The 25,962-nt window shown below is 55.6% G+C and overlaps 1 protein-coding gene across 2 annotated transcripts in view; it reads right to left on the bottom strand.

Moving 5' to 3' along the window:
* Positions 1 to 25,962, bottom strand: part of ARFGAP3 (ARF GTPase activating protein 3) — a 57,130-nt gene that overhangs the window by 13,384 nt on the left and 17,784 nt on the right. Inside the window, exons 5-11 of one of the 2 annotated variants that reach the window (XM_075553532.1) lie at positions 25,811 to 25,894; positions 22,393 to 22,480; positions 18,527 to 18,583; positions 16,807 to 16,853; positions 16,156 to 16,301; positions 9,880 to 10,008; positions 8,821 to 9,003 (exon numbers count right to left, since the gene is read on the bottom strand). In XM_075553532.1, coding sequence (XP_075409647.1) covers positions 8,821 to 9,003; positions 9,880 to 10,008; positions 16,156 to 16,301; positions 16,807 to 16,853; positions 18,527 to 18,583; positions 22,393 to 22,480; positions 25,811 to 25,894 — 734 coding nt within the window. The remainder of the gene's footprint in view (positions 1 to 8,820; positions 9,004 to 9,879; positions 10,009 to 16,155; positions 16,302 to 16,806; positions 16,854 to 18,526; positions 18,584 to 22,392; positions 22,481 to 25,810; positions 25,895 to 25,962) is intronic. The other variant, XM_075553533.1, reaches the window with a different exon arrangement.

Below are 25,962 nucleotides of genomic sequence, written 5' to 3'. Positions count from 1 at the left end.
CTGCTGTCTGAAAGGCAGCCTCCATATGTGTGATTTCCTTTTCTCAGCAGGGCTTAAGATCCCAGACCAGCGGCTAAATTAATAACACTAACAACAGAAAAAGTTTTAGGTTTACCCAGAGGTATGACTGATCATGTTCTCTATCATAAAACGATAGCAACATGTCTAAAAGGAACCAGAGGCACATATGAGCCAAAAATACACGACCAGATTTTGAGATCACCCTAATTCTAGCCCCAATCTAAGAGCAGGTCGTTCTCGTGACAAGGCCCCCCTTGATGTCTGCGCTCCTGCAGAGAGCACAGAAGATACGGGAGCTGTGGAAAGTGATGAAGAAACCAGACAGTTCTTCGGGAAGAAGCAAGGACAGTGTCTGGGGTCTTACAAGCGTGTCTTAAAACAAGCACCTGTCTAAGCGAGGCATCAACTAAGTCCACACAGAAAAAGCACAACAGCCTGGGTGATCCAAGGACTGTCAATAATAAAATCCAGATCCAAAAGAGGGAACAGGATCAGAACTTAAATTCTGAGCACCCAGTTTGCAGAAGTCTGTGGCCGACAGTCCACCGCTTTCTGTCCGTGGACTGCTTACGGCACAAGCCCTCTTTAACATGCTGAAAAGCAGGGAGGTCACTTTGCAGACTAAGGGGTGCCTGACCCAAGCCACAGCAGTTCCAATGGCCCCTGCACATGTAAAGGCAGGGCCCTGCGTAGGGAAGCCTGGAGAAGAATTGTGGTGCTGGGGTCTGCCTAAAGACAAATAGATCTATCTGCTCCTTTGAGGCAAGTACAGCGAGACTTCGGACACGTCATCAGGAGAGACCAGTCTCTAGGTGGGAGACACCAAGCTTAGTGAAATAAAGGGTCGGTGACCAAGAAGGCGGCCCTCAGTGAGGCCACGACAGGGCTCAGCAGGGGAACAGTTGTGAGCCTGGCTCCGGACTGGGCAGGGTTTCCTTCTGCTGTGCACAGGAGTGCTAGGGGTCCGAGGCCAACTCTAAGAACAACAACAAATGGGCGACCACGGAAGCCCACAATCCATGTGCAGGGTCCCCGCATGTCGGAGCCCTAGGGTGAATCCCCTCTGACCACAGTGCAGGGGGGTGGCCAGTCTTGCTCTCAGAGCAGATTATTATTAGAACTGATTATGGAAGAGGTAGGTAGTTAGGGTCAAATGTAACACCCTATCCTGTGATCTCTCTTCCGACCCATTTAAACGTTGTTTATGTTTTTAATACTTTCTGCTTTCTTTGCAATTGAGATTTTTCTGTTTTGTCATTGCTATTGACTTTTCTTTTTTTCTGAATTAATATTTTTAATGTAGGTTGTTTACTCTGTCATCCTTCCCCCCACAACAGTTTTATTGGCAAGTAATTTATATAGCGTGTAATTCAATAGTTCAGCCATTCAGTCAAATCATGAGGAATTATACAATACACACACACACACACACACACACACACCACGTTTAGAGCATTACCCCTCCCCGACTGTTCTCTTGTTTTGCTTTGTTTGCCTGTGTCTTGCAGCATTTGCTCTGCAATCCAGTTCGGGTGAATCTACAGAGACACACACTGATTGATAACTACCAAGGTCCCGCGCAGGGGAGGGTGGGGAGGAATGGGCAGCTAACAATGAGCTCAGGAAGGGAAGGTTCTAGGATGGGTTGTGGTGAGAACTGCACAACTCTTCTTGGATAGCTGAGTTATTAAACTGCACGCTTTGTGAATGATATCCCGATAAAATTATTTTTTAAAAGTTAGAACTCTGTGTGACCGGATCCTGTCCACGTGTCTACAAGCAAGACTTGATAATCCAACTCTAGTTCAAATTTATGCACCACCCACTAAAGCCAAGGATCAAACGTGCAATCGAGGTGCACTGATAGTCACTGGTCATTGCTATGCAAGAGTCTGTCTCCAGAGCGGGAAAATACAATCCCAGTGGTAGAAATACAGCTGGATACAACATGGCAGCAGTGTTTAAACCAACGCCTTCATGGCAAATACACATTATTTAACAACACCAAAGGCAAGTCTACACGTGGCGCTCACCAGATGGAGCACACCGAGGTCGTCCGACAGACTGCATGTCTAAGGAGAGAGGTGACGGGGAAGCCCAGCATCGGCGGTCCAAACCAGGCCTCGGCCGGCTGTGGAACAGGTCCCAACTCAGGCCGAAGCTGACGAGAACTCCAACCAATCCACGAGAGTCCACATGGGACCATAAGCCGAGCTCAGCGGAACTGAGAGGCCATCTCAAGGACAGGGTGGGCACGCTGATGACCAAAGGCCAGGCAAGCGGTGGGCTGGCACCAAGGCCGTGACACATGACGAGAGCAAACATCACGAGGAAGACAGGGCAGAAAAGACCCACCGTGGACGGCAGACGCGGCTCTGAAACTTGCTCCTGACACAGAGTGGCTACACGACTGAGAGAATGAGGAACAGGAGCTGAGAAGACCAGCTCAAGGGGCTGCTCACGAAGGCAGAGCAAGTCTGACAACGCAACGTGCGAACACCTGAAGATGGGAAGCCAGCCAGGAAGAATGCGCGCAGCATTTCTCCGGGCGAGAAGGGAGGTGTTGTCAGTGGCTGGAGGAAGGGAGAGAGGAGGTACGGGCGTCCACACCGCTGCGTCTGCGGCACCACCGTGCCGCACCTGAGACGGGCCCCGGCCCCGGCCCACCCTCAAACCCCTTGTCCCTGCAGCACGCTGCCAACCTCCCGGGGTAAGACCTGGTGCACCAGCAGGTCTCGCTGTGCAGAGGCAAGCCGCGCCCGAGGCCATTATTGAAAAGCCAACATAGGCTAAGTTGGCACCGAAGCAGCATCCTGAGCAAAACCCTGAGAGGAAGGAGGCAATTCGGACAAGTAGCGGGGCCCGTGAGGCGCCCTCAGATGCTGAACAATGGGCGATCTATGGCAGATCTGGCAAAGGTGGGGCAAAAGTCACGTGGACAGACCAGGTGAGCATGGCTTCCGGTTCCGTGATCCAGATGAGGTCCTCAGGGAGTGTTTGGTGGAAGGGACCCAATTTTCATTTGACCTCTCTGAAGACCCATCTGAGAATTTGGGGGGAGGGAGGGGCAGAGGCTCTTGTGGAGTCTGGGGAGGGGCACACGGTCCTGTTTCCCTGCCCTCAGTGGGTCCCCGCCTTGGGGAGGTGGGGTGTTCTACTTCTGGTCCAGGATTTGTTTTATTTGGCTCATTGCGTCATGGGCGTCTTCATCTCCTCCACATTGCGTGGTGGTGGTGGTGGTGGCGGCGGTGGTGGTGGCGGCGGTGGTGGCGGCGGCGGCGACTTGCAGTCTGCTCCATCGGAAGAGGCCGGGCAGCTGAAGCCTTGAATGAACACTAAGGAGGGGAACCCAGTAACTCTCCACGCACACGGCACAGGGCGCTGAGCTCTCACCAGCACCATCGGAAGGTCCGTTCCTGAAGGTTTTGAGCAAGCTCCCTCCAGTCACACGCTCCCAACCCGACAAGCAGCTCGGTGGAGCACTTATTCGCCACAGACTTTGAGTTTATTCTTGGGACTCCATGAAGGACAAGAGCGCTTTAAAAATTATTGCGAACCTATGCACGCACCTTGTTTGTTTTGTTTCCATTCAGCTTAATCCCAGGCGAACTACTCTTTGGAAGAGCCGGGAGACGCCGCGTGCGAGCTCCAGCGAGGGGCTGTGGCTCCGTTGTGTGTGAAGTGCCAGCCAAGTGGCATCAGTCTGTTGTGAAGTGAACACTGCAGGAGGGAATCTCTGGAAAACAGAATTTCCTTTTTCCCTCTTCAATATTGAGTAGTGGAAGATATCAAAACTTCACTGGCAGTAGATTTCTGGCTTCGTCTGAATGAAGGGTGTCTTCTAGTTGTGCTCGAATGTTAGAAACTTAGCAAGTCTTGGAAGTTGTTTAGATGTGGAATATTGAGCTTAGGTTTAAAAGCAGAAGTAGTAAAATGGGTCTTTGACATTTGCTTAAAAATTAAAAATGCAAACACGTTTGATGCATTCTCTCATGGAAAAAAAGAAAGAACTGGAGAAAGAACCAGGCCTTGACTTCGATATTGAAGGAATCTTTGGGCAAAATACCCGAATGATGCAGGAAGCATCCAGAGAAGATGGAGGAATCCGCAGAGGCACGGCTGCTGTCCTACCATTTCACGAGGCCGTTGTCTGTGATCAAGAGACATTGACCAGCAGTCCAAGCGGCACCGAAGGCACCGGGAGAAACACGGCCGCGCGTGGGTGGGATCCAGTAGAAATCCTGGACAAACTGCTGCAACACTGCACACACGTGTTAGCCTTTGCCAGGGCACGTGGAGGCCAGCTCTCCGGCAAACTGACCAGACGGCATTTGTATTCGAGCCCCTTCCGAAGAAAGATGCCCCCACAGAATGAGGAAATTATCAAACAATGTCATTAACATCACACGCGAGTACAATTTTTAAGATAATTAAACTGCCAGAAACTCAGGCCAGATTCAGAAAGAAGTGTGGAACAAAGGATGTCGTTGCCGATATCAGATGGATTTGGGGTGAAAGTAGAAAATATCAGAAAGATGTTTACTTGTGGGTTTTTTTTGACCATGCAAAAGCAATGAACTGTGGGTTAAAAATAAACAAACACACATAACTATGGTAACACTGGAAAGAATTGGAATTCCATAGCACTTAACCGCTCATGCAAAGCCTGTACCCAGACCAAGAGGCAGTTGTTCAAACCGAGTGAGGGGACGATGCTTGGTTTGAAATCCGGACGAGTGTGCCGGGGTGGCATCCGTTCGCCACACTCGGTGCATGTGCGGGCTGAGCGCAGAGTCCGAGAAACTGGACTACGCGCAGGCCAGGCTTGCATCAGGAGCCCGTACAGGAAGAGTCCCGTGGGATGCACAGAGCACGCGGCCTGCTGCTGCTCAAGATCAGAGGCTTTCAGTGGATCAGCCCTCAGCAGGAAGGAGACGAGGAATCTCACATTCGGACCAAGAGGCATCGTCATAGAAACGGGGAGGAAGAGCGGCAGTTGTCAAAAATGCCCATTTATTGGATCCACAGTCGGTGCTCGCGAAAGCAGCCACCAAGAAAGGCTTTGCATTGGGCAAATCGCCGCACCAGACCCTTCAAGCGGACAGGAGACGCGCACGATGTCACTTGGAAGACGACGGATTGCCTGCCCTGAGCCACTGATGCTTCCCGTCACCTCGTGGCATGCAACAGCTGGGCATACATGAGTCATGCACGTGAATTACCATGTTGGCAGAGAACACTGAGCGTGCCACAGCGGCAGAAGAATCAGCAGCTCCGGCTCGGGAGGAGGATGAACAGAATGCTCCTTAGAAGTCAGGATGGCGAGGCTTTGTCTTGCTTACGTCGGACGGACGTGTCATCAGGAAGGGCCGGTCCCTGGAGACTTTGCGAATGCAAAGGGAGACAGCACATGGCCAGGCAGTGTTTTGTCCTGTGGCACATAGGGTCGCCATGAGTCAGAACTGACCCAGAGGCACCTCACAACGTCAGTCTCTGCCTTAGCGCTCCAGTCTCAGGCCCCACCCGCTTCCGATGGCTGAGCCCACTGCTCTGCTCTCCCACGTTTGTGCGCAATGTCTGTTCGCATCGTTTACAGCCTGGAAATCATGGAACTTGATAGAAAATGGCAAATCCCCCAAGACTGGGTGGGTCTTGTTGTTGACAGAAACGGCCGCGGTTCCTTCATAATTTATGAGATCCCAGTTCTCAGCGGCTCATGAATAATTTGGGGGCAGTAAGTGCTCGTGGTCTGAGGTCCGTGCTTGCAGAGCACGCTGGTGTATTTTACCTCCGTGGCCAAAGTACCCGATGAGCCCAGGTGCTGCTCACCGAGGACCAGGAAGGCGGCCGAGGTCCTGCTGGTCAGCCTGCAGGTCGGGAAAAGCATCTCTGCAAGGTGTCTCTGGTGAGAACCCAGAGAGTTGTAGCGATGACAACACCGTCTGCTCCCAGGTCCCCCACCATAAGGACCCGTTGCTTAGGAACAGAGCCTGAGGCCAACTGTGAACTGACCCTTGGGTGCAGCAGCCCCCAGGGCCCCTGCAATGGTGCGAGCAGATAGAGCAGGGAGCCCTCCTGGAAGGCTACGGGGAGAGCCCTTCCCTTTGATTTCCACCCTGTTATCACAAAGTGGACGGAGGCTGACAGAGCAGACTGTGGGTTCACATTCAACAGCCCACCCACCTTTTGTCCCCACTCATCCGTTGCACAGCCTGTCCCTTCTCCTCCCTGTGTTTCCAGTTTCCATTGTCCCTTCGGTCCTCACCCTCTGACCTCTGTCCTGGGGTCAGTGCTGTCTTTACCAGCTCTCTGGACCAGTCCCACTGCAAGCAGTACCACTGACTCCACTGGAGCTGCAGCTTCCCCCTCCCCTCCCCTCCCCGTCGTGGGCAGGAGCTGATCCTGACAGAGGAGCTAGCCTGGTGCAGTGCTGTGGAGCAGACCAGGCTCATGCACGCAGAGCCAACATCTCCCAGAGTGCCCTCGGGCTTGAAGTTCAAATGCCGGGTTGAGATAATTTGACATGTACGCAGATTTTGAATCAAAGTGTAACTTTGTTATCCTCAATAAAATAGATTTTTTATAGTCTACAAAGATCAAGTTAGGTAAAACCTCTAAGTGAAGTTAAACCTGGTCCAAGACAACGGTTACACAGGGTGGACCACTAGATCACCAAGTCCCTGGAGGAACTGAAACTGAGCCCTGTAAGAGAGGCACCTGTGTAGTTTCAGCTTCAGATCATTGTCAGCAAGTATTTCCCTTTGACAAGAAAAAGCTTGGCGCCTGAGTAGCTGCCAGCCAGCTCCAGCGCCCTCTCCTTCCCCACAGGCCATACCAGGAGGCAGGCCCGGGGTGGTCACTCCAGTGACACGGGGTCCCTTGAGCCAAGCTCCTACGACAGCAGCTAATAGGACAGAACAGTGGGGTGCTGCTGGCCTGTCTCTCGCCCCCCCCTTCTGAAGAGAAGGAGTGCGGCATGGCCCAGGCCACCTTTAAGATACCTTCGTGTTGGACCCACTGGTGAGGCCACTGTGTCCCACTTCCCTGAAGGTTCCCCTCTTCTTCACGGATGCTCCGTGGCACCCACCATGATGTTCTTTTCCAGCTCAGGGTCCTCCCTGAAGACATGTTGACAGTAAGCAAGACACCGACTCGCCTTCTTCTGACTCAATTCCCTACCATCCAGGCCGTTCTGAGCCCACAGGACGGGAGAGCTGCCCCCGTGGGTCCGTAAGCTGCTAACTCGGCACACCTGGAGAAAGTCTCCTCTTTCACCCTTGAAGCAGCTGGTAGTTTTGAACTGCTGACCTGCCAGTTAGCAACCCCGACACGGAACCCATTTCACCAACCAAGGCTCGGAGCCTTCTGATGGTCCCAGGTCTATTCAACATGCTCGTCCAAGAGCAACGTACAAATGCACCAACTCTTCCCCCTTCTTTTCTTCGTTGTCCAGCATTCTCATGAGACAAGCGAACAAACCATGGCTTGGGTCGGGCACACCTTAGCCATCAAAGTGACGTCCTTGCCTTTTATTGCTTAAAAGAGGCTCTTTGTCCCCCAACGTGTGTCTGAAGGCTGCTCACAGGTGCTAACTGCTGATTCAGGTAGGCCGAGATCCCGGAAGGCCTCGTTTTTCCCTCCATTTACCAGGATGGTGCCTGTCATTCCCGTTGAGGATGTCTGTTCCCCTTATGTCTGGGTGTCACCAGTTTAATAAACCAGGTGCAGGGAAACACCCTGCCCACGCCTGCTCCAGTCCTGACCTACACAGTGGCCCCTTGCTCCCTTCCCACGACTGCCGGCAGCCACCTGTGCAGCCCAGGGAGGCTAAGCCACTCCTCTGAGGCCAGACAGCCAGGAAGTGGCAGAGCTGGGATTCGAATCCAGGCCTCCCCATCCCTGAGCCTCCTTCCGCTCTCAGCTGCCCTCCATCTCCAGTCAAGCCCCGGAGTTCCCTGGCGCTAAACAGGAGCCCTGAGCCGAGCTGACGCTGGCCGGGCCCTGAGGCTGTGTGCGCCGTTTCAAGGCGCTCTCCAGGGAGTGGGAAGAACAGGATGCCCAGGCGCACAGCAGACTGTCTGTGATGTGAACAGACACCTGAGGGAGGTGCACACCCCACACTCCAAACACCCACATCAAAAGGGCCGCTGGGCCGCTCAAGTTCCTCAGGGTCAGGGAGGGAGGCGGGTGGGAAGCAGGGAGCAGAGTGGCCAGGGGTGAGTGAAGCAGGGGGTTCATTCCGGGGGCTGCAATCAGTGACGTGAAACTAAATGGGTATGAATTGCTGGATGGAAAACGGACTTGCACTTCATCCTATTTGAGTAGAAAGTAAACACAACACAAAACCCACACGGAAGCCCAGGCTTCATCCTCGAACCACTCAAAGTGCACTATCACCCTGCACACGCACGCACGCGCGCGCACACACACACACACACACACAATCTCCCCACTGCCGACTAGGCATCCCTGGAGCTGGGATGCTGACCTGAAGGAGCTACAGAAGCCCCGCGGCACAGCTGTGGCACATTCTAGTGGGAGGCCGGCCGCTGTCCAAACCAGACTGCTTGGGCTTCTGGCTCACACAGCCATTTCACAAGCCAGACAAGCAGCTCTCCTTCTACCTCTTTCAACTCATTGTCTCCCCAAACCTTTCCTGCTGAATGCAGTCCCTGTCCCCGTCCCCACTTTCATTCTACTCCAGCACAGCCGGAGCTCCTGCCCAAGCTTGGCAGGGCAGTGAAGTCAAATGGCTGTGCGGGCTCCTCCCAGGCCCACAAGGTGATGGGGACAGAGTACCTGGGGCTGGCCGTGAAGTAGCAGTCCTCCTGGACCCACAAGGTGATGGGGACAGAGTACCTGGGGCTGGCCATGAAATAGCGGTCCTCATGGTCCTCCGAGTACTTCTTCCTCGGCTTTGCCAGGACAGGCGTTTCCTGCTCGATGGTCTGCAGGTCCGAGGTCACAGAGTGTGAAATGCCGCTGGGGAGAGCCGGAAGAGAACACAGCTCGAGTCAGACCCTGCCCTCACCCAAGAACAAGGCGGCTTACAACCTAGACCCCAGACAGAGCCCAGCGAGGAGCTTCAAACACAAACGACCAAAGCATCATCTGGGGAGGAGAGTGGATGTCCTTAAAAGCACCAAACTATTATGGTCTTTGTTTCAACTCATTAATCTTGTTAGACCTGCCGTGTTTGTTTGACGCATGAGAGGCAAGACAGGTAGCCCTGCACAGAGAGTCATGGGCGTGATGACTCCGTGCGGGGACGCGGAGACAGGCAGCGGAGCGACAGCAGTGGTGGGTGTACGACGCCACCGAGGGGAGTGAGTGGCAGAGCTGCAGGTGAACGCACACACTGGGTGGTGTTCAACGTGGCAAATAATCATGACACATACTAATAAGGGCTCCTGGGGAGCAGGGTGGGGAGGGCGGGGTACAGGGGAGCTGAGATCAAAGAGTTAAAGAAAGAGAATGTTTGGAAACTGATTGTGGTAGTAATTGTAAAATTATGCTTGATCTGACTGAATGTTGGATTGTTATAATATCTGTAAGAGCTCCCAAGAAAATGATTAATGATAGCTTTTTTAAAGCACAAAACCCCTTGAGTCGTGTGAATGGATTAGATAAGACAAGGCAGGGGTACAGGGATGCTGACAGCCCTGCCTCCTCAGGCACAGGCGGAGTCAGATTTGGGGGGGTGTCTCTGCTCCCCAGAGCTGAGTTTGGATTGTGTCTCACTCTGTCCAGGGTCAAGTGGAAAGTAAAAAGAGGCAGTGAGAAGGCCGGCCGGGATGGGAAGAAAATAAACCTATTCCCCGAGGGCGGTGGGGGGTGCGCGTGCACGCACGTACATACCTCCTGCAGCTCCCGAACCCCATGCCCAGCCTCTCAGACTCCACTTTCCTTTTGCCGCTGCTGTCCACCTTTGCATCCTTCTTCATCTCAATGTCCAGGTCCTTATAGGCCAGTCGTAATGAGGACATGCTGCGGGGCACACCAAAGGTGCCTTGGTTGTGGTCACGGTTCCGGCCCAGGGCGGCCCTGTGCCCAGTCCTGCCCCATCCTCGCCACTGTTCCTCTGCCTGAGCCCCTGGATGCAGCCTGTGTCCTCCACCTGGTCGAGGACCTTCCTCTTTGTCGCTGCCCCTCCGCTTTACCAAGCGTGATGTCCTCCTCCAGGGACAGGGCTCTCCTGACCACACGTCTAAATTGCGTGAGATGAAGTCTTGCCATCCTTGCCTCCCGGGGGTTCTTAAGTGATAATGCGGTGGGAAATTAAACCTGCCTCTGGCTCTGTGGTAAAGACCGACGACGGAGGCTGGCGGGCGAGGCCCTAGCACCCACTCTGACAACTGGGACGGGCTTTTGGCCACTTGGGGGTTGCTGCTGCTGGCGCGCCCGCATTGAGGGTCACTTTCAGTGAGTCGACTCTGTGAATCACCTCCCCCTCGATCACAGTGTCACACCTACCTAGCCTGTTTCTGGGTGCGCCATTCCCAAACCGCCCTGACCCCTACCCTTCCCTGCCACGTGACACGCCAAGGAAGCGAGGTGGGCCTCCTGGGCCTGACTTGCTTCAAGTGAACTTTCAGATAATGCACACTTTTACATCGACTTTGCACAGTTGTAGATCAACGGGAGCTCCAGGCAAGGAGAGGCTACTTGGTTGGCAAAGGGCTCTTCTGCTTACAAAAGGCTGCCCACAGGGGCTCTCTAGGGCGCCAGGCTGCCCACCCCAACCCCAAACACGTGTCTGTGTGTTACACCAAACCCAACTCACTGCCAGCCAGCCCACACCGACTCTTAGTGACCCCTACAGGGCAGGGCAGAATTGGCCCTGAGAGCCCCGTCTTTCTTTCTCCCAAGGAGCAGCTGGCGGTTTCAAACCGCTGACTCTGCAGTGAACAGCCTCCTACATAACACTGGCCACCAGAGTTCGCCTGCTGTTAACAACTGGAAATGTAACTCAGTGCGCTGAGTTGTAGCTTGTTGAGCGGGACCCAGGATGGAACAGCTCCCAACCCTAGAGTAAATGCCTTTTAAACCTATGCATCCGAGGTCTGGGCCTGTTGAAACCCCTGTTTAACTATTCAGGATGCTCCTATTTCCGGAAGGGGAAGGGGAAGCAGGACCGTCTAGAAAAGCAGTGGGGCCTCAAACCAATGACGATCTCACTGATGGTCTGACCGTCCCCGGGGCGGATGTGAACCGTTTCCTGGGAGCCTCGCTCCCCTGGCCCCATTGCTTGAAGCTTGTTAACTGCCTGACCCCACGACCCGCCACAAAGTCTGGAGTGCGTAACTTGTTTGGATATTTGAAAACAGCTGGGGAAGTGGAAACCTGGCTGCTCTCCTTCGGTGCCGCTGGCAGGGAGGGACTTAGACTGTCTCCAGGCCACCTGGGCTACAGTGGCAGGCTCTCCGGCGCCCCCTGCAGCCCGACAGCAGCATCAGCCATGCTCCCCCTCCCCACTCCCCCCCCCCCCCCCCCCCCGCCCAGTTATGATGGTATGCGCTGGCTTCCCAATGTCCAAACACACACAAGACGTGAACGCTGTGGGCCCTAAGAGCGAATGAGGCACGTGAACTGGCAAGCGGAAACCCAAAGGGGGCACGTTCACTCAGAGCACAACACAAAGTCTCAAAAAGAAAAGTCAGCATGCCAGCGGTGTCTTAGTCGAAGGGGGAAAAATGGCAGACACCTGGAGAAGGTGAGTTCTTTCAAAAGACCTAACAGGCAAGAGTCTCACTTTCTAGGATGCCTGAGCTGAGACCACTCGGTAAACGCAGGGGGTGTCTCCACGCTGCTCAGAGATGGGCCAGCCTGAAGTGGTCAGATGGCCGGCCTGGGGCCACAGAAGCCCTCCCCCTGCAGCCCCCAGGGCGGGCTGCAGGGCGCTCAGAGCACTTGAGCTGAGCCCACCCATTGGTGCTCCTACCAGAAAGTTCTCCTGCTCTGAGGAACTGGCAGAAGGCCAGGCAGAATGTGCTGCCGGGACGGTATAAGCACAAGAAGCAGTGCTGTCGCTGAGAGTGAAGCGCCCTCAAGTTGACTGCCACACCCAGTGGTCCTACGGGACGGGTGGACAGCTCTCTGGGGGTCCGAGACCGTCCCCCTAACGGGAGTGCAGCTTCCTGTCTCCTGCTACTGACAGTAGCTTCCCTTCCTGGCCCGGGGAGAACCGACGTGCGGAAGCGCCAGGATCTCACATCTAAGGACAGCTTGTGCTAGCCATCCCAGCACCAGTGTGGTGGCCTGAAAGGTGGGGACAGAGCCTGAGACCCAGAGGTGAGCTGGGTCAGCCCCAGAGGGACAGGCCAGTCCGCTGAGGGAGGCACCACGTTGGGCCCCACATCCCCTCCCTACGAACGCCTAGCCTGCACCCTTGCCTCATAGTGCGTCACATCTGCGGGCCCCGCATGTTTCCATCCCCCGCTGCCCACACGGCCCGCAGGAAGGATCCACGGCTCCTGTGCCCCAGCGCCTATCTCTGTTCCAATCAGGCAGCTGATTTTACACGCTGCCTGGAAAAGCCCCCATGGAGAATCCCCACCCCCTCCCCTCCACCAGCTTCAAGAAGCTGCCCAGCTGTTCCCTCTTTCCAGGGCTCCTAAAAGCTAATCAGCAAGAGGAAGTCAGGTCAGGTCTGTGCCAAGGCCAGCTGACAACCAGCATCCTTTCCCCTAAAGACAGCTCTGTGCTGCCCCCTATGGGCCGTGACCTGAACGACCATGGAGACGCTCCCCAAGTCAACAGGTGTGGAGCAGAGGGCAGGGCATCCCAGGTATCCATCCTCAGAAGGGCCACAGACAAGAACGCCCACCGCTCCCCTCTTCTGACAGGCTGTACAGCTCTGAGAAGATGCACCTGAACTTGGTAGAACTGCTGGAGGACTAGGGCAAAGCAAACACAGGTGGAGCACGGGTCTAGCCCTGTGGCATTCTCCTCTCTACCCAGGCACATGCCATCTCCAGGGGCCATGGTTCCACGTCCCCAGCACACATAAAAGTGTCTCCAGAGACTCAGCAGGGCCTGTGGAGCCTCCTTATTGCCGGCTTGGTCCAGTGGAGGGGCAGCGAATGAGAGGAAGGCCCTTGACAAGATGGACAGACACCGTGGCTGTAACGACGGGCTCCAATATGAGGACAATGGGTGGGAAAGGCGGCCCGGGGACCTGCAGTGTCCCCTTCTATTGTACAACGGTCACCTGGTTGGCACCCATTCGATGGCACCCAACAGCACCCTCAGCTTCTGCGCGTCTCTGCCATTCACCCACCCAGGTTCCTTGTGACCCCACCACCACCACCAAAAACAACCACCACCACAATTCGACCCCCTGGTGCTTCTGGGGTTGGGCACAGCTGAGGGCAGATGAGGGACAACTGACGCCACCCACTGAGGGGGACGCTCTGCCTTGCAGTCTCAGCTCCCAGGACAGACAGTGTCCCTCCACGCGCTGGTCTATGTAGGGCCACACGGGGGCAGGTTTGTGCTTTGGATTGGGGGTGGGACACTTAAAATGACCCCCAGACATGGTGCTCATGAGAGTGCGGCCTCCTGTCCCTCAGCAGGTGCTGGCTGTGAGGCGCCTCCCAGGGACACCCGTGGGTCAGCAAAGCTGCCCTCCAGCACGAGCTGGCCTGCTGTGGGCCACAGTGCATGCGACAAAAAGGTGACTCCAGACACGGCCTCATCAAAGCTGGGTGCTGGCCGGTTCATGGAAACACTGTGGCCAGGAGCACCTAGGGACCTGGTCCATGGTCAGTGCAGGTCTGCGTTACCAGGAATAGCGAGAACTGACCGTGTGTGGAGCCAGCCTCTGATCTGACCTGGGCCCTGGCTTCCCACATCTTCCCAGACTCCTTTTCTTCATCCCGTAGTGTCCCTCCCCACCCCCTCATCCCCCGACCCCCCCAAGGAGCTGCCTCTGCTTCTCTGGTAATATGGAGAACCCCCAGGTGGACTCGATGAACCTCCACACGTCATCTGGGAAGGCCCCCAGGGCAAACCCAGCAGGCCCTCCTCTGCCCTCCCCTCAACTCTCCCCCGTCCCCACCAGCCCCCATCTCTAAGTCAGACTTCAAGACCCTGTGAGGAGTGGACTCCAAACCCACACGAGAATTTAGTCCCCGAGGCCAGTGGGTCATGTAACAGTTACAGCTCACCTGCTCCGATGTACCTGTTCACCACGCACAGTTCTGGGGTGTGTACCTTTCATCAACCAAAGCACAAACCCCATCCTCGTGGCCCACCCCTCCCAAGGCCACCTCTCCTCGCCTGCTGTCGCTAGAAACCCAGGTCCCTGAGTCGGATCCCACTCAGGCCAGCCCAGGGACTGCTCCACAGGGTGTCCACACACAGTAAGCCTTTATTTAAGACCATTTCTACACGCGTGACTCTGTGAGGTTGATCACACTGAGCTGCAAGGCCTTGCTCAGCCTGCTTTTCTGAGTTCTCCTTGCCTACCCCACCCAATGCCCGCTCTGCTCCCGTGGGCCCTCCCCCATTGCTGGTGTCCCTCTGACCCGCTGAGACCAGGGGTTGGCAGCAAACTGCAGCTCACATGCCATACGCGTCTCTGTCGGTGGGCACTGAAGTGAAACTGAGACCGTTTAAGGATATTATTCAGAGGGTGTTGATCCCATTTGTTTGCAAAAATACACAAGGGCTCTCAAATCATCTACATTGTTGTGAGGGACAGGCTAGTCTGCCTCCCCCGGGATAACAGTTCTTAAAGAGAGAGTTCTCCCTGCAGGCATTTTGAGATGAGCAAGGCTGGCGTACTGTGTGGCCGTAAGAAGACGTCAGGGGAGACTTGGGGTTTAAGTGCTAAAGATTATCTCAGAGCAGTAGTTTCAAGGGTTCATCTAGCCTCCACGGCTCCAGAAAGGTTGGGATCGTTAAGAATTCCAAATTCTGTCCCGTATTTCCCCTCCAAAGCCATCTTTACAGCAGCAGATGGCTCGGCGGGTGGGCTAGAACCACTGCCTTGTGAGCTAGCTACCGAGCACTTCGGGCCTGCAGTCTCTCTCTGTGGAGGCCTCTTCTGGGCCTTTTGTGCACCGGGGAGCCTGCACCGGGGGTCTGTCTTCTCTGCCCAGCATGGTTCTCAGGGGTCCTCCACGGTGCAGCAGAGGGACATGGGCTCCTTCTGATGGCCAAGTCCTATTCCCCCACATGGACAGAGCACCTTCGCTTACGGGTGACGTTTGGGTTGTTGCTACTGCATAGCTAGAAGGAGTCACGCTGCTGTAAACACCCACGCACACGTCTGTCTGTGGACGTCCTTCCCTAGGAGCAGAAGTGCAGGGCGAACGGGGGTGCCCTGGCTAACAGTTCGAGGGACGTCCCGTACGGTTTATATCCTCACCCACAGTAGCATCCCCGACACCACCTGCTCCGGTCAATAGGGGAGACTGAAGACAGACAGGTGCCTCTGAATTGGGGTGCTGGTGAAGAACTCTGGAAGCACCCAGGACGGCCACACAGACAGAGATTGGTCTCGGAAGAAGCATCACTTCTTGGAAGCAGGATGGTGAGACTTCTTCTCACATACCTTGGACATGTGGTCAGAGGGACCAGTCCCTGGACAAGGACATCCTGCTCGTCACAGCAGCAGTGCAGTGAGAGAGGAAGGCCCTCGGCAAGCTGTATTGGCACGGTGGCTGCACCTGTAGGCTCGAGCGTCCGGGCAGTCATGCCGGTGGCGCAGGCCGGTCTATGTCGCGGCGTGCGTGCCCTCCATGTGAGGCGAGACCACTGGCCAAGGAGTCCTGGTGGAGCAGTGCGTACGCACTCCGCTGCTCGGTCAAGATGACCGCCGGGGGCGCCCGACAGAGGTGATCGCAGTCAGCAGGGAGGGGCATCAAGTGGCATCTCCTTGGAGCCCTGACTTGCCCTTCCCAGGTGACCGAGGGTGGCAGGTCTCGTCCTGATCCAACATCGCAGGCTAGAGCTCTCCCTTTCCCTTCTCAGGGACATCATCCGGGCCTGCTCCACCACCCCAGCCAGAAACCACTGTGCCTGCACACGCACTGCAACCCAACTGGAGCTGGGAAGGCAAGCCCCACTGGGGTTTGGTGCCTGGAAGCAGCCACTGCAAACCTACGACTTCAACGGCATGACACTCACCTCAGCTCCTCCTTAGGCGCTGCCCGGGCCAGAAGGTCCTCCTGCTCCTTCTTCAGCTTATCCACGGCTTGGGCTTGCTTTTCAATTTCATTAAAGCTTTTATTCGCCAGTTTCTGGGCTCCCAAACTGCCCTTTTTGGCCCCAAGCTGGAAGACAAGGAGAATCTCTCTGAAAATGTCGGTAACAGGGCTGGCACGTACAGGGGTGCACTGCAGCGTGCCAGGCAGACGGCGGCGAGCGTGTGGCATGGGCCTCACAGCTCTGGGGTGCTGGAGCTTACCCTGGCTCACGGTCCGGGCAAGAGAAGTGACTCGGCCACGCTCACACGGCCGCTAAGTGGCCAAGCCAGGATTCAAACCCTCATCACTGTGCTGACAGGCAATGGACCCCGCCCCCCAGGAAGCCCTTGTTCATCTCCGGCTCCTTGTTTTGTTTAGTGGCTTGCCAGACAGGGGAAATGGGAGTCTCCCTTCTGGAAAAGGTACTAAGTAGGACAGTCACCGCAGGGAACAAAGCAAGGTCACACTGGTCATCTTAGGGCTTCAGGGACGAAAGCAAAACAGAAAGAGAACTGGGTCCAAAGAGGGTGGCCCCCGGCTGCCGGAGCCCGAGCCAGCGCAGAGCTGGTCTTCCACGACGCACAGTACTCACGCCTTTCTTCGCTTGAGCTGGCTTCTTCTTCATGATCGAGGAGACCTCTGATAAAAAGGAGAACAGCTATCAGGCCGGCAGCACTCATAAGTAAGTAGCTCTGTCATCAGCATGGTCTTACGAGGATTCTGCCCCCGGCCCCATTCCCTATGAGGGAAGGATGGTCACATTGTCCACACCTGGGTTGTGATCCAGAAGACTCAAGGGCAGGGGAGGGGAGGGGGCTGGGGATAGCTTTCCAAACATCCATGAGGAAAGTCCCTGATTTTTTCTTTCCATTTTCCCACCGGCTCTGGGGAGCCCCTGAGATGACAAGATAAGCGTGCACAGGCCCCTCACGCAGTACCCAGCCCTGGTGCGGATGACAGCTTGGGGCAGCCCAGCCCAGAGAGAGGAAGGGGCCCAGAGTTCCTGTGTTGGCATTTTCCTCAGGAGCGTTTGGTGCATTGAAATGTTAGCGTGTGTGCAGGGGAGCAGGGAGGGACGGGAATCCTCTCCCATCCTCACTGCCCTCCAGCGGGACCGACTCCCCTACAGGATGGGGTAGAACTGCCCCTGTGGGTTTCCAAGCCTGGAACTCTTCACGGGAGTACAAAGCCTCATCTTTCTCCTGAGGAACAGCTGGTGGTTTTGAACTGCTGACCTTGTGATTAGCAGCCCATGTGTAACCACTCTGCCCCCAGGGGGCTCCTGTCACATGAACCAGTAAGAAATAAAAAGCCAGGTAAACAAGCGGCCATCTAGCTCAGAAGCAACAAAGCTCACATGGAAGAAGCCCACCAGCCTGTGTGATCATGGAGTGTTGAAGGGATCAGGTATCAGGCATCAAAGAACAAAAAATCAAATCATTGTGAATGAGGGGAGTACAGATTGGGGACCCAACGCCCATCTGTAGGCAACTGGAATATCCCCTTACAGAAGGGTCACGGGGAGGAGATGAGCCAGTCAGGGTGCAGTGCAGCACCGATGAAACACAACTTTCCTCTAGTTCCTAAATGCTTCCTCGGGGGCCCCCCCCAATTCTACCTTACAAATCTGGGGAGAGGGGGTGCTGCGGACCAAAGACGGCCTCCTCTCTGCTGACCAACGCTGACGTGGATGAAGCATTAACTTCCCTAACTAACCCGCTTGATCCTGAAATAAATCAATGTGGAGTCCATTTTAAAACTGTTTGTAAAACTTAGAAATAAAATCTTGCTGTACACCTTTTTTTTGTTGTTTACACAAAGAAAAGAAGGTGTCTTGAGGGGAAAGCCAGCGTCAAGCCCTGTCTAGTAAGAGCACCGGCTCTTTCGGCCGCGAGGGAGGCGCACCTTAGCACCCCAAAGGAAAGCAAGACGGCCGAGCGCCTGCCTCCCCTTCACACGGAGGCCTCACCGCAACCCCCGCCTCCAGACCGGACACGCGATCGACGTGCTTGGTGGTCTTCCACCAGCAGATGCTTCCAGCTGCATGCAACCTGGTCAGTCATCCGCTCACGTGGGACAGCACAGCTGGAGGAAGCTCGCTGCTGATAGGTCAGCCCGAGTCAGTGGGAGTTGGGTGGAGGATCCGGTCTGGGCTTTGATGCCGGGCACAGAGACCAGCCTACAGCCCGGGCCAGGCCAGCGCCGACATGGACCGCAGTCACAGCAAAGAATGCAGGGGGCTGCCTCCTGCACCTTTCATTGACCGAAGTCTCGGGGCCTAGGAATGAGAAGCAGCCCCACGGCTTCCTTACCTAAAGCTGCCCTTGGCGGTGCGTTGAGGCCGTCCACACTTGGTCCTTCGGATCCACCTGCAAGAGACGCATACGGTGTCACTGAAGCCAAGAGACGCGCCAGCTGCCTCTGAAGACGGGAAATGCAGCACAAATCTCTTGGCCGATTCTGACGAGGGTCCGTTTTCTGTGTAGCGCCCTTTGCTAGAAGTCTGATCTGAGAGGCTGTTCAACTCATTGACAACTCGGAGACTGTTGTGGACGTCGCTCCGCCGCTTACACTAAGGGACGGCCCGCGGGCGTGGGCTGTGCTGAGTGGACGCTCAGCAACACGGAACAGACGGCGTCCGTGTAAACGCTCAGCAAAGCACAAGCAAATCTCCATTTCATCCAGGTGCTTCGCTTCGCAGAACGACAGCGCCTCTGCTGGCGTAGTGGTTACAAGTCGGGCTGTGATCTGCAAGGTCAACAGTTCAAAACCACCAGTGGCTCCGAGGGAGATAGAGTTGCAATCTGGGGCACCACAGGGTTAGTCCTGCCCCATCCGAGAGGGTCGCTCTGAGTCAGCGTCCACGCACGGCAGTGGATTGAGTGAGTGAGAGTAAACTCGCTAGTGGGCGCTCTCATGGCCATCACCTGGAGTGCTCCCTTAGGAGCTGGGCGTCCACACCACCAAGTCAATCCAACTCACAGCCAGCCGACAGGACAGGGAGAGCTTTATGGGAGCGGAAAGCCTCGTCCTTCTCTTGTGGAGCGGCCGTTGGTTTCAAGCTGCTGACCCTGCGGTTAGCCGCCCAGTGTAAGACCACTCCGCCACAGCAAGGACAGAGACCCAGGTGCTTTCTAGTTCACCTGAAACATGATGCTGGTTAGCGACTTGACTTAGCCTTCGTTTAAAACCAATTAAACATCATGCTACTTCTAATGCCGCTGTACTTTTTTTTAATACATTTTATTGGGGGCTCACACAACTCTTATCACAATCCATACATACATCAATTGTATAAAGCACATCCGTACATTCTTTGCCCTCATCATTTTCAAAGCATTTGCTCTCCACTTAAGCCCTTTGCATCAGGTCCTCTTTTTTTCCCCTCCCTCCCCGCTCCCCCTCCCTCATGAGGCCGCTGTACTTTTAAGGCATAATTTACCTCCACTGATGAGGCACATAGTGGCTCCACGAGGTGCTACTAGCTACAAGGTCAGCAGTTTGAAACCACCAGCCGCTCTGTGAGAGGAAGATGAACTTTCTACTCCCCTAAAGAGTTAGTCTCAGAAACACGAGGGGCAGTTCTGCCCTGCGGCATCAACTGGGTGGCAGTGGGTCTGGGGTGTGAAGTCTCCTTGTCACCCAGTGCTGACAGGGCGCTCCGGGGCAAGCCTGGAGGCCCAAGGTGGCCCTGGCTAGCAGCTGTGCAAGGGACATACTGAAAGGCAAGGGGACAAGACAAGTGCGGAGAGGGGAGTGGAGGGGACAGGGGCTTTTCAAGATGAAGGCCTTTGAGAAGAAACTGCAGCTACGCACTTTGGCAGGAAAGAGCATCCTGTGGGTTCCATTATCTTCGGTTTCTGCTACTCCAGCTGCAGGAGACAGCTGGCCCTGAAAGGTCACCTGCCTCTCCCGTGACATGGGTGACAGACCTGACGCGACTGCGTCGTCACCGTGACAAGAGTCAAGCGTCCTCTGTGTTTTCATAAGCTCCTGCTGTCAGTGCAGGTCGGGGTCTAGGGAAGCCAACTGCGAAAGACCAGCTAGAGCAGGGGTCCTCAAACTATGGCCCGCGGGCCACATGCGGCCCACCTAGGACATTTATCCAGCCTACTGGGTGCTTTTGCCACTGCTGCCTGTCCTGCTTAGCAGCCGACTTGTCCAGTGTGCATAGGAATTTGTTCATATATATTTTTTAAACTATAGTCTGGCCCTCCAACGGTCTAAGGGACAGTGAACTGGCCCCCTGTTTAAAAAGCTTGAGGACCCCTGAGCTAGAGAGGTTTGTATGGGTCTGCTTGGTCCTGCACGTATCAAACCAAAGGTGATCGAATCACAAAGAATACACAAGTAAAAACCAGGCTCGTCAGGAGAGGCTGCATATCAAGGGAGCCGGGCTTCTGTTGGGTGAGTGGAGCATGCAGCCCTGGTGTGTCCTTTGTCTTGACTTTGAAGTCAAGGGTTAGCAAACAGAAATGCTACATTGGTAGAGAGTCAGACGTAGTCCTCTGGCCCTTCCCTGAGGCCCCGGAATGGACACAAGGGCCTTGACTAATAGGAAACTTCACAGTGGCTCCTCCTGGCTGGCACCATCAGATTTTCCCGTCTCGGGCTGTCTTTGGTCCACCTGTACCTGTCTCAATTGGTGCAAGGAGTAAGGAGTGTGTCCTGCTTGGTTTTCGACTGCTTTCCCCACAGTGCGAGCCAGTGTCCCAACTCCAGTGACTGAATCCCCCACGATGTGAAGCACCCCGAGGCTCCCCTGGGCGCGGGCGCTCCTGCGCAGAGCCATGAGCAGCAGGCCTCCTGGAAATCTGGGGCTCAACCCCCACCCTGGTGGCCGCAATCCAAGACAAAAGAAGCGACTTCTCTTCTTACTCCATTCTCTGTGACTCCACAGTCGGACGGAGCTTAAAGGCAACCTCTGCTAAGAATCTTTTACTGCCAACGTGCTGGCAATATCTCTGCGAGGAATTATCTCAACATCACACAGTCCCGAGGCTGGGAGACTACCTCGCCTTCTCTGTTCCTCTAAGTTCCTTGAGGGAGTTCTGGGCCCAGTTTAGATCGGTCACAGAACCCCTGGTGGTATGGTGGGCTACACGATGGGCTGCCCGCTGCAAAGTCAGCGGTTCAAACCCACCAGCCACTTTTGGGGTGGAAGATGAGACGTCCTGCTCCTGTAAACATTGCCCATCTCGGAAGCCACAGGGGAAGTTCTACTCTGTCCCACTGGGTCACTAAGGGTCAGGACTGACTCGATGGCAGCGAGGTGCACTGAGATGATGGGGGTTGGTGTACACCTGTCAAACGTCCCCTTGCTGCTGCCCGTTTCCAATCGCATTCTCACTCTGGCTTACCAGAGGTGTTCGAGTCTTAGGCAGAAAGCCTTAGCTTCCTGGTCCATGTTACGCGTATCATACAGGTGAGTTCTGAAGCTTTGCCAACAGATATATGTCGATGAAACACAGAGAATTAAGTCCCTGTAGCAGTGAGATGATTTTGTGTCAACTCGAAGTCTGGAAGTGCCCAGGTTACAGAGCATGGCCCTCTCAGGAGGAGGACCCCGGTAACCTCCTCCTCTCTCTCTGCCCCCTTGCCGCCCTGCCTGCTGGGACTCTGCCACTGACTCTGAGAACCACCAGAGCCCTGCCAAGTCTTCACGGACCTTGGACCCACACGCCTCTGCACCCACCGGCCCGTGACCTCCCTGCAGTCTGTCACTGCACGTGGCTGTGTGAGTCTGGAGAGCGACTTATGGACCAGTACTGGACTTAGGGGCTTGCGCTGCGCTGGGCCGGGCTGCCTTCTTGATAAGTTATTACTTCTTGAAATAAAGTTCTTTCTTATACGTAGGCGAGTACCACTGTGAATCATTACGAGGTGTCAAGTCATCTAGAATGGGTGCTTTCCCTGCGTGTCTGCCACGGAGCTCTTGCTCTTCTGAGTGTAGGAGCAGCACACACTCATCACAAAAAGGCAGCCGCTCCAGGCTTGCCATGCGGAAACCCTCCCACCGCATTCTGCAGGCGGTACTCTGGCGCGATACCTCCGAGTCGCTCCTTCTTAGGGAGTCGGTTGCTTCTGACGGTGTCTGTGCCCAGACGTCCTCCTCCCTACCGGCTCATCCACCCCCGGAGTCCCACCCGGCGTCCCCCAGCTGGCCCGAGGACTCTACCTTCGTGGGCCTCTGGAGGGGCTTCCGCAGGCCTGGGCGTCAGAAGCAGCTGTGCTGGCTGGGTGGGGAGCCTCGTCACGTCGCTCCCCTGAAACAAGGCAAGAGACCAGGTCAGAGCTGGAGGTGGGGATAGCTGCCTCCCCACTACCTGCCTCAGTGGGAAGGAGGGACAATATTACGTTCTAAGTCCCCGTTACCAGGGCTGTATGGGAGGGCAGGGCGGGTGGGCGGCAGGCGGGGATATCTATGCACAGCCGTGTGATGGAGGCTGGCACGGCCCACGTGAAGAGCGGGCGGTTACGGTCGTTATGGGAGCAGGTCGTGGGGTCTTTCCTTCTCCTGCAGTCACGGGTGGGTCTGGACCTCCCACCTCTCGGTGAGCATCACCACGCCCCCTCCCTGCGCAAGGGCATGGCAACCCAAGCCGGCCCTCCATTCGACCATCTGTGACATCGGCACGCATGCGGAAATACGGATCTCATCCTGGGCGTCACAATCGGACGCCAACATGATTTGTTTTGTGGTTCAAGTTGTTCCTGCTCTTCTAGGCTGCCTGGAGGCCCTTTGCCACGTCCTGTCCCCTTCTTCACTTAAAAGCACTCCCTTCCACAACAGCACTGGAAAATGCTCCCCCACCAACAACCCCTGCTCCAACCTGAGAACCCGCCATGTTTCCTGTCTGTCTTTCCTAGAGCTGGGGATGTAGGCACCAAGGTCAGGGTGCTGTGTGTGCTTGCTGTACTGGGGCCCCACTGCGTCTCAGCTCTCAGAGGGCCGAGCTAGTGTTATACTTACATAAATTTACATGTGTGTGCAGGCGGGTGTGCCAAAACCGTGCCTACACAAATACCTATCATGCGTTCTGTGTACATGTAAATATCCTAAAGTAAACATCAATCCAAACCGGAATTTGCAACTCGAAGCCATACCACCACGCTCCTATTTCTCTATTTCCCATAAGACCCCTGTAGAGCAGGGAGGGCAACCCACTCTGGGTACCTGCACCTGCAGCTGCGTGCTCAGTGCGACTACCTGTCCCTCTGCCCTGAAGGTGCTGCCTAACACTTGAGGAGCAGATGCTAAATGGGCCCCGCGCCCACTGTGGAAGGAGTCAGAACGAGGGGGAAACCTGGGCTCTGAACTCTGCCTGCTCCACCTCCACCCCAACCCCACCGAGGCTGTTACGGGGAGGTCTCTCCTAAGGAGCAGTGAGCTCAGTAAGTGCTGACAGCTGCTTCTAGGAGCAGCTCCGACTGGACCATGCTGCGGCTCCCAGAGGGTGGGCAGGCACCACAGTGGCGCCCAAGGCTCCAGTTTGTGGCTTGGACCCCAAAGGGAAGAACTCAGACCATCGCATGATAAAGCCCCTTCCACTGAGGGTTTAACAAGCCAGGGTCTCTCTCCTTGGTCTGGGGGCGCAAACCTGGGAGCTCCAGTCAAAATCTGGGTCAGTGGCCCCCTTTGCCCCTCCACCCTGCAAGGAGCTGACTTGTTGACCATGCAGGTGACCAGCCCCTGGTGCCCCCCACCCTGGGGGCATGCAGATGAGCTGGGGAGGGCGAGAGAATGGGGCTGTTTGAAGCAGCAGCATGCTTAAACAGCAGAGGCACTAAAGGAATTTGTGGAATTTGGTCTCACTGGTTCCAAATAGTTGGAAAAGAAAACTCTAAGGTTTGGAGCTCTCACCAGGAGCTGACCTGTGTTACGCTGCTTCTTTATTGGAAAAAGCAGACCAGCAAAGCTGATATCCTTGCCGGTTCCCAGCAGAGTGGGCGTCCCCACCGTTAACACAGGTGGCGGCTCATTAAAGGCTGGCGGTTCGAGACCACCCAGAGGCTTCTTGGCAGGCAGGCTCTGGAGTCATCTGAAAACCAGTCCCTGAGAGCCCTAGGGTACACAGCACCCCACCCCACTTCTTCTCTGACCCGAGGGGGCTTGTTATAGCTCGAATCGACTCTGAAGAGGTGTTTTGGAAAGAACTGCGTTTGTGCTGCTCCCCGAGAGGCTGCTGTTCTCTGTCTGCCTCCAGGCCCCGTGGAGGCAGCACCAACTGGATGGAGCCCACCAACACACCGGCCTCCTGGGGGCCACGCCTCCCAGGACAGGGGCTGTTTGCTGTGCTCACCATTCCTGTCCACACGGGGGCAGTGCTGGCTGCAGCAGACAGGAAGCACCCCTTCCTCATGAGCCCCACACACCCTTTCCTGCCCCTTGCTTTTTGGGTGGCTATTTCTGGTGCAAGTTATGAAGCTCAAGGAAACATGTATGTGAAGCTATCCAAGTAAGAAAAAAAGAATTCAGGTTTAGCCGTTTTGTGCAATTTTAACTTGAAAATTGTGAGGCAGACAGAGGAGCTGCGGGGAAGGGGCAGCCTTTGGGGCATGCGGGCAGCTGGCAGGACAGCCCAGGCTCCTGCCAGCCATGGACACACTTTCTCGAGGGCTCAACCATAAACACTGCCAGCTCTGGGAGTCATACATTCCGTCGGGACTCCCTGTCTGCCACCTGCTGCAGGAGCCGCTGTGACAGCAGCGCATTTACAAAAGGAAGTGGCTATGTCGGGAGGTCCACCGACATCGACCTTGTTCAGCGCGCTTTCCATGACTCGCCCCTCGCTGACACAGGCAAGACTGCAGATGGCCGTCACAGAGGCTCCTGGGCCCCGGGGATGATACTGAGACGTGAGACGGGCACCCTGAGGCACCTCGGAGGAGAGCCTTGGAGAGGGACATCCAAAATCCCAGTCTGGAAACCCTGTGGAGCTCCAGCCGACTAGACTTGCGCAGGGATTGCCAGGAGGTGACGTTGACACTGCTGCCCCTTGAACTGGCTGCCCTCTGACCTTCTCACTCTCTCCCTGACGCGTGGTTGACCTGCACAGCTAGGCGCCCAGCCTGAGGCTCAAATCTCCATCCAACTGTGGCTTTGAGAAGCCCTGTCCGCATGGTCTGTCCGCTCCTGGACTAGGACAGACAGCCATGCCTAAAGCTGGAGGAAGGTTCCACTTCCCAGCAGCCCTCAGTGGCTCAGGAGAGGCGTGTGACCAGGAGCCGGCCAGCGGGACACACAAGTGGCTGTGATGCATGTTCTCCCGAGACTTCTTCGGCAAACTCCTGGGAACTCTGCTCCCTGGCGCTCTGTCCCAGTCCTACTGGCTGGGGTCGATCCTGGCCTGGAGCAGCCACTGAACCGAGAGGAAGACCACCATGTGGAGAAGCAGAAAAGGCCCTCAGCCAGCTCTGGGCGGCCCGCCTCCAGTCTGACAATCCATTGATGCCCATCTTGTTCTTGTACCCTTATTAGGGGGATGTTTGTTACAGCCGCTTCCCCAGGACCCCAGCTGACACATTCAGAGCACGGACCCACCATGCGCGCCAGAGAAAATGCATCTCAACAGGACATCAAGCAGAGGACATACCTCGGGAAGAACATGAGAGGCAAAAAAATCCTCCTCTTTTGGTGGAGGGGACAAGGACGGAACCACACAGCTGTCAAGCCACAGCTGGAAGGAAAACAAACAGTGTTAGCCTGGCAGCTGGCTCCCAGGGGCTTTCTCTCCCGTCCCTCACT

This window comes from Tenrec ecaudatus, chromosome 6 (assembly GCF_050624435.1).
Source record: "Tenrec ecaudatus isolate mTenEca1 chromosome 6, mTenEca1.hap1, whole genome shotgun sequence".
Classification (NCBI taxonomy): domain Eukaryota; kingdom Metazoa; phylum Chordata; class Mammalia; order Afrosoricida; family Tenrecidae; genus Tenrec; species Tenrec ecaudatus.
The sequence above is the reverse complement of the archived record's forward strand: the minus strand, read 5'-3'. Positions and strand labels throughout refer to the sequence as shown.